The 13159-nt window shown below is 38.1% G+C and overlaps 1 protein-coding gene and 1 long non-coding RNA gene across 2 annotated transcripts in view; both read left to right on the plus strand.

Annotated features, from left to right (window-relative positions):
• gpm6ab (glycoprotein M6Ab) overlaps positions 1-9666 on the plus strand; it is a 33456-nt gene extending 23790 nt beyond the window's left edge. Inside the window, exon 7 of the mRNA XM_051386165.1 lies at positions 3204-9666. Coding sequence (XP_051242125.1) covers positions 3204-3356 — 153 coding nt within the window. The 3' untranslated portion in view covers positions 3357-9666. The remainder of the gene's footprint in view (positions 1-3203) is intronic.
• Positions 1-13159, plus strand: part of LOC127355388 (uncharacterized) — a 104197-nt gene that overhangs the window by 75771 nt on the left and 15267 nt on the right. The window lies entirely within an intron of this gene.

The following is a 13159-nucleotide window of genomic DNA, read 5'->3' on the forward strand; positions in this document are numbered from 1 at the left end:
TATAGACTCAAGAATACATTCAATTCCAGACACGGAAGATGCTCTGATTTGAATTTACAACATATTTATTTTACCTACCAAACATGTACTAAGAAGTGCACAAACATAAATTTAAATAAAATAAATAAATAAAATAGCTTCAAATGACAATGCCAGAAAAAAATTACATTACATTCAATTTTAACTTAAAGAGAATCAAGGTGCTTGATTGCTCGAGCTACAATGACATAATAAAAAAGTGCAAATAAAATGTGTGTGTCTGTGACTTATGTTAACCCACCGCAGCTGCGTCTTCTAAATAATGCCGTGAGTGGGGATTGAGGAGTGACGTAGCCTACGTCTGCGCAGTGCGCTGATGCAGCCCCGAGACTCAGGAAACAGAAATATTGCAAAATAATAATAATAGCGAGACGAAATAACGTTATAACATTTCGCCTCGTCTCGTTTTGGTCAATGAAAATGAAGAGATATTTTAACTGAGTTTTTATTTTGCAAACCACATTTAGTCCAGTTTTTATTTGTCAACAACATTGCATTATATATTTGATTATAGTTTCAGTCACATGACCACCATTTACGTTGCGTCTCGTCTCATTTCCGTCATGTGATAACGGTTTGTTGACGTCATAATTTTCGTTGACAAAAGCAGCACTAGTATGGTGACCATGCAAAAGGGTGGATTTGTGGAAGAGAATCAGAGTACTACTGGTTTCAGTTTGTTCAATTACCGTAAAACTTCTAATAATAGCCCGGGGGCGTTTATTTGCTTAAATCACTGAACTCCCCCTGCCTTTATTGGGGACAGGCCTCTATTTGGGACAGGCCTTAATTCCTTTAGCACAAAACTAAACTAAACTAACTGCTGCTTCTCTTGAGTTTTGTTCAGCAAATTTGACAACTAACATGATTATTATGATCGCTTCAGAGGTTTTTTTCCATCTCTCTTGTTTACCATGTTACCGGTAATTCAGAATGAATTAACGCTATACTTTGGTGTTGATAGTTTTCGTAAAATATAGTGAAAGATTGAATTGTGGAGAATCTAATTGATCTGCACGATGTGCATTATGTACATATTGACAGGAGTTTAAACATTTATATTTCTATAGGAGATCAAAACAACTTAAAACTTGCTCAAGCAGGCGACCTGGTGGGTTTTAAGAGGTTTTATACATCAAGATAGTTTCTACAAAATCCAGACCATGCCTCTATTGGAGACCTACGTTTATTTGTCAAAATGTGTAGCCACACCAGGCTTTTACAAGAGACCTGCATCTATTAGGGACCCTGCTTTTGTTGGAAGTTTTACGGTACTAATGTTACACGATACAAAAAAGTCTCAAGGTGAAAAAAGTCTCAAAGGAAAATAAAAGTAACAAAAGGTTTGGAGAAGCATGGTCTAATTCCAAAATTGTTCTGAAATACCTTAGGATTAATAAAAGTGCTGTCCTGTATTTGGTCACCAGGGGGCACTATAGTTCAACAAGCCAAAGAGTGACTATATACTGTACACAGTGCTGTGCTGTTGTTTGACAGATATTTTGATATGATTCACAGTTAGTGATCGTTTCTGCATCAATTCTTACTGAATTATTTTTTCTGATGATGTGACATTTGTTTGGTCTGTAGTATTAAAGAAACATGTTTTCTTACATTTAGAGTACAATATTAAGTAGGCAAGGGCATCTCAGCAGCACAACAGTACTTCAGTATAATTCTGTTTTTTTTCACCTTCATCAAAAAATTGCAGCTTATGCAATTTGCATATTGCACTTTTGATAATATTTCAATTAATTGTACAGCCCTATACTAATTCTATTCTGGTTTTGAGTATGACACATGTTTACACTAAATAAGTGACAACTATTTAAATTTAAATCATATTTAAAGGCTATGTGTACGCAACTAGATGTTGCACCAGAGCACCAAGTTCTCCGACCAAAACAATGGGTGCCACAGTCGACCAGACGACATAGAAAAAAAAACCTGTTAGCAAACTGTTACTTGTTTACACTTCTTGCAAATGCTGAGTAACATTAGCATTAATTTGGAGTCGCTTTTTTTTCTATTCCCTCTTTTATCTCTTCTCTCTTTATGCTCTGTCTTTGGTCTCCATCAACTCCTGACGAAAATGTTTGGCTCTTTTGCTGCTAGATGCTCCTCTGTGTTCACCAGCTCTCTGACTGTGTCTGTCTGCTGTATGGTGCTGGTTTGATTGCTTTCATGCTGAAAACCCCTGCCAAAACGACACTATGAGAGCGATGAACTAAAACACTAAAGTGACAGTCCTAAAAAACAAACACTGTGCTGGAATATGCTCTAAAGCTGCGTAGAGCTGACAGGAACGTTTACATATGCTTCAAAGTACAGCGATTGATTTAATTACAGAAATTTTTTTTTCAAAACGTACTTACTGAAAACCATTGAATTAGGGTCTGACAGTAAATATTACTACTCGCACCTGATTCAACACCTTGTCTATACATCTAGTATGTATTGCTTTAGTACACTTCATCTAAGCATTACCTGTCTCTCATTCAAGTACCATGTTGACTAAAGGTTTCAGTATACTTAAAACAAACCAACCATTAACCTATTGTTACATCAGCCATTGGTTTGAAGCGTCAAGTTTGTCACTATGACCTACACCATGACATTTTTTTGCAACCAGCAGCGGTGACGTACTACAGTAACAGAATCTTGATCCATATCTGATCAGCACTGCCTAGTTTGACAGTTTGATCTGAGTTTTATGCGTTGAGCTGGACGGACTCACTGAGAATGACCTGTCAATCAAAAGGTAGCCCTAAAGCATACCCTCCTTTATGGTCTGTTTTAGTTTAAATGGGACCATAATATACTAAATAAACAATAAATCAATTGAGATACACATATACAAACAAACTTTTTTCGCAACCAGTGGAATCACCCCATTAGAAAGAATGCAGGTTTAGAAAACTGTTAACTGAGCTTATAAATCAAGTGCGAAGTATCGAAACTTCTCCAATAGGCTCAATAGTCTCAGACTTCTTTTTTGCAGCTCATGGAGATGCCCCCTGCTGGCCATTTGAAAGAATGCAGGTCTAAGACACTTCACAGACCTGGAAGCCCGGTCCATTATATATACTGTCAGTGAAACGAACTAATGGTTGTTTTATGCAGTGCTCCAGATATTAACCCCAACTGTTCCTCTCCTCCCTCAGGTCCACTTTCTGATGGCCCTAGCTGCTAACTGGGGCTACCTGAAGGATGCCAGCCGAATGCAGAAGTACGAGGACATCAAGTCGAAGGAGGAGCAGGAGCTGCATGACATCCACTCTACACGCTCCAAAGAACGCCTCAATGCCTACACATAAACACACACCTATGAGAAACGACACATACACACTTAACCTGTAAGACACACACAAGATGATACATGCACACAAACGCACTCACACACACACACACACACACACACACACACACACACACACACACACACACACACACAGGGCCTGAGACAACCCTGAGGATAGTAGAAACATACAGTATACATATACATGAGTAAAAAAACAACATACATTCAAAGACGAGTAGGCAGAAATGAATAACAATAAAATGATTAAAACACAGACACCACCATCATTCTCGTGTCCGCAGCAGATCACTGGCTCAGGTGCTCTGTGCTAACACTTTAGCATCCACTATGTTGGTTTGCTCCATACATACTTTTATTAACCCAGACATTTGCTTTTGAGTGAAAGGAAACCTTTAGCTTTAGCCTCACCAGAAGATGTGGTTAAATACATGAAATAGTTCCAAAAGAAGACATTTGGCTATATAAACTTTAGTAATATAAACATGTAAATGTTCTAGGGCCGGCCTCAGCCTTTTCGAGGCCTTAAGCGCTCCATCCACTTCAACCCCCCTGTTCCCCGGAGTGTGACTGTGCAGAACAATCAACTACAACTGACCTAAAATCACAGAAAGAAACGTTAGAACATAAAAGTTACAAAAAAATTTGTGAAACAAAAAAAAAAAAACGAACAAGATAACACTTTAAGAAATACCAAAAAACAAATAATGAACATAAGAACCCAAAGAAATGTCTTTGCATGTTTGTGGCCCCATCTGATTACTCTGTTTTTCCAGTTTTATCCTTTAAAATAGCAAATATTTATTTTGTGATTTACTTTTGCCATTACACGTCATGCTAATCTGCTGTATGGATATCATCACGGCTAACTACTACGAGCTGTTAGCACTGCACACTGAAGCCAACAATCTACAGCAGACACATGAGTGAGTTTGGTGTCTGTGAGCTCATTATTTAATGTGGGGGGGCCGTCCAACAGGACAACGTCACTGTAACCCCCTGTCCAAAAAGCCTCAATACCTGCAGCACACACTCAGACACTCACTCACACACACACACACACACACACACACACACACACACACACACACACATACACACACATAGATGTGGCTGAATGGTCGGTGTTGTGCAGGCAGTGTTGTATGGTGGTGTCATGCTGTGTCGTGTCGTTTCGCCACATTATGATGACTGGTATTGCAGAGAAATATGGTCCCCGAGGAAATTTGTACCTCCCGGGTGCAAATGGGTAGCTTTGCTAACTTTCCCCTCCCCTCTCCTCCCCTCTCTTTCCCTCTCCTTTTTCCACCAGCCCTGCCCCTCCTCTTTCTCTACTCTGTGACCTCTTCATCTCAAGCCCAGTTTCATTAGTTGTTCCACGTATTCTTGTTACAAATATCGACCGGTGTGTCCCACAAGTGGCCATTTGCAGGGCGGGGTGGGGGGGTGGGTTGAAATTAAATGCAGGCCTAATAGTTTATTGTTATAATAATAATAATGAAAGCATATATATTGATTGATAAAATATGCAGATAAATTGAAGTCATAAATTCTTCTTTTCCAAATTGCCCTAACGTTATTTTTAATGTATATCACATGACGGGCTCTCTTGAACTTTCAGATTAAAAGCACTTAAAATGGCGGTGGGGATTTCAAAGAGGCCATTTAAAACAACTTGTGAAACAGGGCTTTGTGTCCCTCCCTTTCCATCCCCAGATTGTATAAACTTGTGATTTGTCCTCAGAAACAGCACATCTTAGCAGCACAAAGTCTTTTTAACGTGTGTCATGTTCTCATCAGTCTGACAAATAATGTTTTTTCTCACTTTTTGGAATTTTTGACACATTTTTATCAGTATTATTTATGTGTAATTTTAGCATTGGGGGTTATTTAAATGGGGAAGGCGTGTGTGTGGGGGGGGAGGGGGAGGGGGTTGTATCACTTTCACATTCTAATGTAATGATTATGTATTACAGTGGTTCTGCACACACACAAACACACACAAACACACATACACATGCGTATACACCAATCATCTCGAGAGCATTGGTTCTCGCGTCGTCATTGTTTTGTTTTTTTCTTTCAGCGAGCCCTAATGTGACCAAAACTACCATTTAAATTGCTAATAGTCAGCTCGCCATTGGCGACATGAACAGATGGTTACTGTGAATTCTGGGCGGCCTCACTGAGGGTTGTAGGTTATTTTTGGCCTAAGCAGGATGTGCTTCAAGATGGAAGATCCGTTCCCCTGAAAGCATTTTGAGGTGTGGATATTTGTAACATCTCAGGAGGAGTTTCGGTTGTGCGGCGCTTGAAACGGATGGGTGAGATGGGAATTTAAACCGGTCTGGATGTGCTGAAGGAAGCAGGAGAGAACGCACCATTAGTGGCTGCAGGGATTGATCGGAGGAGTATTATTGGGAGAGAAGACCATAATGAATGATGTCCCAGCTAATAAGCTCATTGTTTAGGAATGATTTGCTTTACTGGATAGGTTTGTGGTTTTAAAGGATGTTCCCAGCTTATATTTGGTGTCTTTATTATCTCCTCAGGTGCTTCAATATTAGGATGCAACTTTCTTGTAGTTTAAAAAAAGATGAGAAAGGTTCTACCTGTTGCTATGTTTTTTTAAGAGGCCGATTAGACTAGTTAAAATGTGAAAAATCAGAGTGGTAACAACTTCAAACCTGACTTTATTTTGCTATAATCTAATGCAGTGTATACAGCACTTGTGTGCAGGGCTTTTCTGTTTGTATTCTATGTTCTGTTGGGCCAGCCATTAGAATAAGAGGATTGTATGTCACGTCCTGGTTGTAGCTGTGAAGGAATGCGATGATTCTCTATCTGCCAGTAGAGATGACCGAGAGAGGATTCAGTTCCTCCTGACAGTGAAGATGGTGGCGAGGATGGTGGTGATGAAGGGTTCGATTTGATGAGACTACCAGCACACACACACGCACACACACACACACACACACACACGCGCACACACACTCCACCACCGCCATCACTCTGAGCCATAACTCTTTGCTCTTTTACTTTTCACCAATAACATTTCACTATTTTATTATCAACTTTAAATCTTTGAAACTTTTTAAATGTGAAATCATTTAATTAGAAAAAAAGGAAATGTGTTTCTTTTTCTTTTATTTTCTCGTGTGGGCAGTATTAAGCACTGTTCCTGCATTAACTCTGTATAAAGATATACATATATGTGAAACAGTTGAGGTGAGCAGCCGGGAGAATGATTTCCTATTGGTTACAGAGTCTGGAGGAGGTGGTTCAGTCCCAATGTCCTGAGCTTTTACTCCCTAAGAGAGCTGCATTAACACACACATGAAAGATATGATGTCTTTGTATCAAACTGCTTATCCAAAATTTAAAAAAAAACAATTATGTGCCACAAATTTTGCTTGTCTGCGAGATGATTTTCACATGGTACTGTAGTGGATATACTGGCTGGTTTAAAGGCAGTATAAACAAGTCTAAAACTAATTGTGTACTGTGGAAAAGGTTTGGCAGTCCACAAGAGGTTAATTGCAGTAAAAGTGGTAAAACAAAAACACCTATATAGTAAAGAGGCAATGGTCACAAATTAACAACCATGAGCGAATCAGAGCAGTGTCAAACAACATATGTTAAAGCTGCAGTAGGTAACTTTTATAAAAAGGATTTTCTGTCATATTTGCTGAAACGTTCTCTATATCCTGACAGTAGTACATGAGACAGATAATTTGTGAAAAAATCAGGTTCCTCTGACTCCTCCTAGTGCTCCTAATGGCATTTGCAAGAAACCACCGGGCCTGAACGAAAACAACCAATCAGAGCCGAGAAAGATTGAGTTGATTGTTGAGTCTCATTCTGTCTTAAGTGGCCAACTAAAATCGTTTGTATTTGACGGCCTGGCAATGAGCCTCCACAATCAACTTTCTTTCTCGTACAAATGCCGTACACACAGGAGTCAGAGGAACCTGTTTTTTTCACAGATGATCTGTCTCAAGTTCTACTGTCAGGATATAGTTAAAGTTTCAGCAAATATGAAAAAAAGTTATTTTTATAGAATTGACCTACTGCAGCTTTAAGCAGAGCAGAGACCAGAATTAATTCCAAACTGACTGAGACAGCCAGTCGGCAAAACATGGAGTGTCCATACAGGCACTAACGTTGTGCTTGTTTGGGGATTTCAAGCCAACAATTTCTTCCAGGAGTTTGAATCTGGTTTTGTGTGTCATGTAAATGCAGCTGAATTTGACCAAAAAAAATTAAAAACCTTCCATCAGTGTCGATGACGGGAGACTCCACCGGACTCGTGTCCTGTTCAGGTGTGTCTCGGCTGCATACAGTCAGTATTTTTAAGGGTCTAGTTTTACAGTAACAGTATTTTATCATTTCATTGCCTGACAATGGATGTCTTGTCAGTGTTTTTAACCTCAGATAAAAGAAAAAAATAGTTTTTTGTGCACTTATTGACCATTGTGAGCTCTCTCTCTTATTCTTGGTGTGTAAGTGCATTGAGATCCCGATTGTGGGACCTGTGTATAGTCTTGCAGCATTGGTTATAACCTGAAGAAATAACAATGATGAAAACGAATGAATTCATAATAATGAAGATAATCTTATACTAGGTTAAAAAAAAAAAGAAAAAAAAGACAGTGAATCTAGTTGTTGTTTGTGGCATGGTTATGCATTCAATGGTCATAATTTTAATGATTAAAACAATACAAAAAAAGTAATTCTTTTCCACTGGCGCTGTTCTGCTGTTTTTGTTTTGTTTTCAACTTCTCAGTGTGCAGTATTGCGGTTCCTGTTGCTAATGGTGTTGCTAAGCTAGCTTGCTTGCTCAGTTGTTTACCACCAGAGCAATATATTGTAGCAGTTTGACGAAATCAAGACATAAACAAGAAATCCATACCCGTAAGTTTCTGGCATACAAGTGCATGAATCTATGATTGCAAGTCTTAAGTGATATGATCATGGTGTTCTTTATTGTTTATCCTAATAAAGCGGATTTGCAGATGTGGTGTAATGTATTGCTCTGGCCACCCATTATCCTGCACCCACCTCCGCTCACATCCTCCTCCTCCTCCTCCTCCTCCTCCTCCTCATTTGGGGCCATTTAGGCTGCAGTCGCACCACAGCTCAGGATGTCCAATTCATATTTGAATTCAAAAGTGACTCATGTCTGATTTCCTGTGTGCTAGAAACAATCTGCATGTGTACAGGAGAGTCACTGTTGCATAAGTAAAGCTCTGTGTAACCAAGCAACAAGCACAGTCTGCCCAGCTCACACTGCCAAATCACCATCTGTAATGGATGCTAACAAGGCAAACTAATACTTCAGGCTACTTCCAAGGCATATTTAGAGCTGCCCAATCACATTTGAAGGTGAAGAAGAATGCCTGTGGGCCGCAGTGACTGAATACTGGGAGATCCACATGTGGATACAGTCCAAAATATGTAGTTTTTCACTTGAGCAAAAATGTAAAATTGGGTCATCTGTGCCAGGTGGTGTAAATGTAGCTTAAATGAAACCAAAGCAACTAAAATCTGATATTTACTGCTTCGACAGCCGTGAGAAGATCCGGCTGCTGCTGCAGTCAGGAGGAGGATGAGAGCGGCTGCTCTCCATTTGATTAAGTCTCCTCATTTACTCTCAAACCCACGTCTCCTTGTAAAGATGAATATGTGTATTGCCACGTGCTAATCCTGCGTTCTTCTTGTCTACCCACTGACCACAGCTGAACATGGACTCACTTTACCATTCCACGATCCGCACGCATTCGTGACAGGATTCCGAAAACTGGCCGTGTCAGTGTTAATAAAGCATGAATTTCAATGACATGAAATCTGATTTCTGACCCTCTGTGAGAAAGATTTGATCTGTTTTTGACTGTTTTTGCAGCTATAAAACCTCAGTTCTGTACCACAGGATGAAAAATCAGATCCTCTGTGCCTGAACAAATTCAGCTCTTGTCCATCATGAACTGAACCCCAGATCTAAAAGCTGATGTCAGTCTGTGACCTCCAACTGATCATCACATGTTTCAGATCCATGCATTATGTCAGGTTGGACATTTTGGACGTTGGGAGTAGTTATTTTTTTCTGTTTCTCCATCAGTATTCTAGACTTTTTGTACTTCACTCTGGTTGCTTAGTAGCAGGCTTTATCTGATTCACTCCTCCATTTTTGTACATATCTGTGCCAACAGCTTGGGCAGACAGTGGCTTTTTTATTTGTAAAGACATAAACTTGCTTGCATATATAAATAAAATGAAATAATACACTTGTGTACTTGTTAATAAGGGAATATTTTGAGTTTGCGTCTTCATTTCACATGATATATAACCTTTGCAGTTGCCTAAAAGGCTTTGTAGATAATAGACCTTTTTCACAGCGGCCATTTTGACATGAAATAGTAGGGTAAACAGGGTTTTAGCGATAATACTAATTAAGATTCTGTTCCATTTGGTGTACAGAGCCTTTTTAGTGAGCCAACATGCAAAATAGCAGCACCCTGACTCTGTTTGACCTGAATGGAAATGAACCTTAATCTGTACCATTGGTAACACCTGTGCTTACCCTACTTGTGCTTACCATGTCAAAATGGCTGCTGTGAAAAAGGTATTTTGTAACATTTATGGAATTCTATTGATATACCAAAAAGTATAGTGCTCCAGGTCTTAAGATTGGGTTTTCAACTACGTTCAAAATCCAAAATATCTACTACAACATGAAAGCACAGAGCAGTATGAGTTTTAATTTTGACTATTGAATAACATATCAGTTACTTGATACTTTGGTGCTCATGGTTCTGCTAAATGAACTGAAGGATGGAACTGTGAAGAATTTAACTAACAATGTCTAGCATGTCAATATTGACAAAAGTTCATACATAATGTGTAGGAAATCAAAGCAGATTAGAACTTGCTTAAGCACCTAAGATGTTTTGTACTTCCAGATAAAATCCAGACCAGGCATCTAATTGAGACCTGTGTTTATTGGTCAGAATACCCTGCTATTAAGTTTTATGGTGCATAAATCCCAAAGGATATGGTCTTTCTGTGTGTGTAGAGATAAATGTTAGACATTTAATTACAGTTACAAAGTTGTATTGTAGCTCGATCTTACCAACAGAGCAGAACTGTCAATTTCACTTCAATACAGGAGCAACAGTAGGAACCTGAACAATGTCCACCGTGGTATGAAATGCTGCTCTGATGCCACATTCTGAGGGTAAAGTCTCAAAATCTCCAGCATTCAGAACTTTTACAGTGTTTGCAGAATATTCTGTAGTTCTGCACTAAAATAGGCAGAATTCATCCAAATGTACAGCCTCATCTGGTGGGGAATTTAAAACAATACATTTTCAATAATTTAGATTATTGTGAGTGTAGTCATGATCTTCATTGATAGATTATGTACATGACTAGACCAAAATCTATGGAACCCTACAGTAAATTTTGGGGAAATTTTTTTTACAGGGCAGATCTTAATGGCGTGGCAGAAATATAATGCTGATTTAACGCAATCACATATATCAGTGTTTCCCAACCAACCAGCCAGAGTTTCACAGTGTGTCGCAAGGCCTTCTTGAGGGTGTAAGAAAACTGTAAAAAAAAAAAAAAAATGCATTTACAGTAGGTTTGTAAATGGTTTGTGTGTAAAAAAAGCAGCTTATTAAGTATGTATTATTGTTGAAAATGTTAGAAGTACATGAAAAAACATATAAAACTATCAGCTGTTCCCTATTGTTTTTGTTGAATATAATATGAAAAACCCATAAAATATGTCACTTAGTCAGGGGTCGTCGGTTTACTCAGTGATAGAAACTGGGTCCCTTAAGGAAAGAGGTTGGGAACAACTGACCTATATCAATATTTGCTTGGAAAAGCCCCCAAATGAAGATATTTGAACAGGAAAACATTTAATTATTGTGGAATATTAGTAAAGCAGTGAATAGAAGAATCTAAAGGTGGCATTAGAGATCAATAAATTGTTTTATTTCCAAATCTTGACACATTTTTCCCCCAAAAAAATGTTTCATTAAACTTAAGCCTATCGCTTAGTCTAAAATGTGCACATAACAGATCATTAAATTATTTATTTTAATTTCTGTTTTTTAACATTTTATTTTAAAATAAATCTAAATACATTTGTTACATGTATTACATTGTCACCACAGCGTAATGATATACATTCACTAACTTAAGGAGACTGGTTTGACTTGGCACAATACCTCTGTTACAATCTGGCACTGGTAGTTGATATAAAATACTAACTTAAAGAACAAAAATCCCCTGTTTTTAGGAGCTCTGTACAGATGCTGCCGAGCTTTGTGAAACAATCAAAGCTGTCATCTTGAAAAGTTACCTCCCCAGTGTTCCTGCCTTCACAGTGCCGCTCCTTGAAGTACATTTTAATGTGCTGTGCTAAAAAGTCCTGGCAACAAATCTGGTTTTCATCTGCTGATGTAATAGCAACACTGAAAACATTTAGCACATATGCCTCGGGCTCAGCGAGCGTGCTGGCCATCAAATAATCACATTTCTTCAGTCTGGCTGCAGATAAACGCCAAAGATGCAGGACTAACAGAACTTTAAAAAATTGTTCAAATAATTAAATTATTATGTGTAAATAGTTAAAATAGTTAAATAACTCTGTGATCTTGTATTTATTGTTTGTTAATTGATTGTTATGTGGTTACTGCTACTGATATCCTAGATCAAATAATCAAGCAGCGTGTATCCACTTAAAAGGAAAATATTCTCATCATACCAGATCCCATAGATGCCAGAGAGAACTGGAAATTAAAGCTCAGTCAATCTATGATATAGACGTATCTCACTTATTTAAGAGGCACTTCACTGGATTTGGAAATGGATTTGCTTCTACAAATTCAGTTTATATTTTAGATGCACACATAAAGATGGAACATTTGCCTTTAAAGCTGCAGTACATAACTTTTATAAAAATAACTTTTTGTCATATTTGCTGAAATGTTCACTATATCCTGACAGTAGTACATGAGACAGATAATCTGTGAAAAAATCGGGTTCCTCTGACTCCTCCTAGTGCTCCTAATGGTATTTGCAAGAATCCACCGGGTCTGAATGAAAACAACCAGTCAGAGTTGATTGTTGAGTCTCATTACCAAAAAGTTATTTTTAGAAAAGTTACCTACTGCAGCATTAACTATATACACAACATGAAAAATATAATTGAATGGAAAAAGTGCATGTTTATTTTGTCTGTTGAAAAATCTGTGAAATTAATTTCTAAAAACTGAGGATTTACCAGTGTTAGCTTAGTTTCATTATTCATGTTTTTTATCAAAAACTTGTAAAAAACAAAAAATGTGTAAGTAAAAGTAAATGTGGTGAAACAGTAGCACAAGTAGAGTCAATAAATTAGTATAATTTCTATAAATCACACACATATCAGACCAAGTAAGGAGAGAGCTGACCAACGGTTCTTTTTTTTCATTTTCAATTCACTGTACAAAGGGGTTGAGTTGTGTGAAATAGTTTTGACCAACACATGAATGAAAAATATACGTTATTTATATACAAAAACATTATGTACAGTGGGTACAGACGAAGGAAAATTCAAATACTGATTTCATCTTCACTATTTACAGCACTATACATAATTCAATAAAAACAATCTAACAGATGAAAAAAAAATGGAGTGAAGCCTGCGAGCTAGTTCAGGCAGTCAACCCGAGCTGCGCTGCTATACACACATGACATGCCTTATTCCATAATCACTAACCAAGCGCTCCCTTCCAATCTGGCGGTCTA

Source organism: Dicentrarchus labrax, unplaced genomic scaffold (assembly GCF_905237075.1).
Source record: "Dicentrarchus labrax unplaced genomic scaffold, dlabrax2021, whole genome shotgun sequence".
Lineage (NCBI taxonomy): Eukaryota > Metazoa > Chordata > Actinopteri > Moronidae > Dicentrarchus > Dicentrarchus labrax.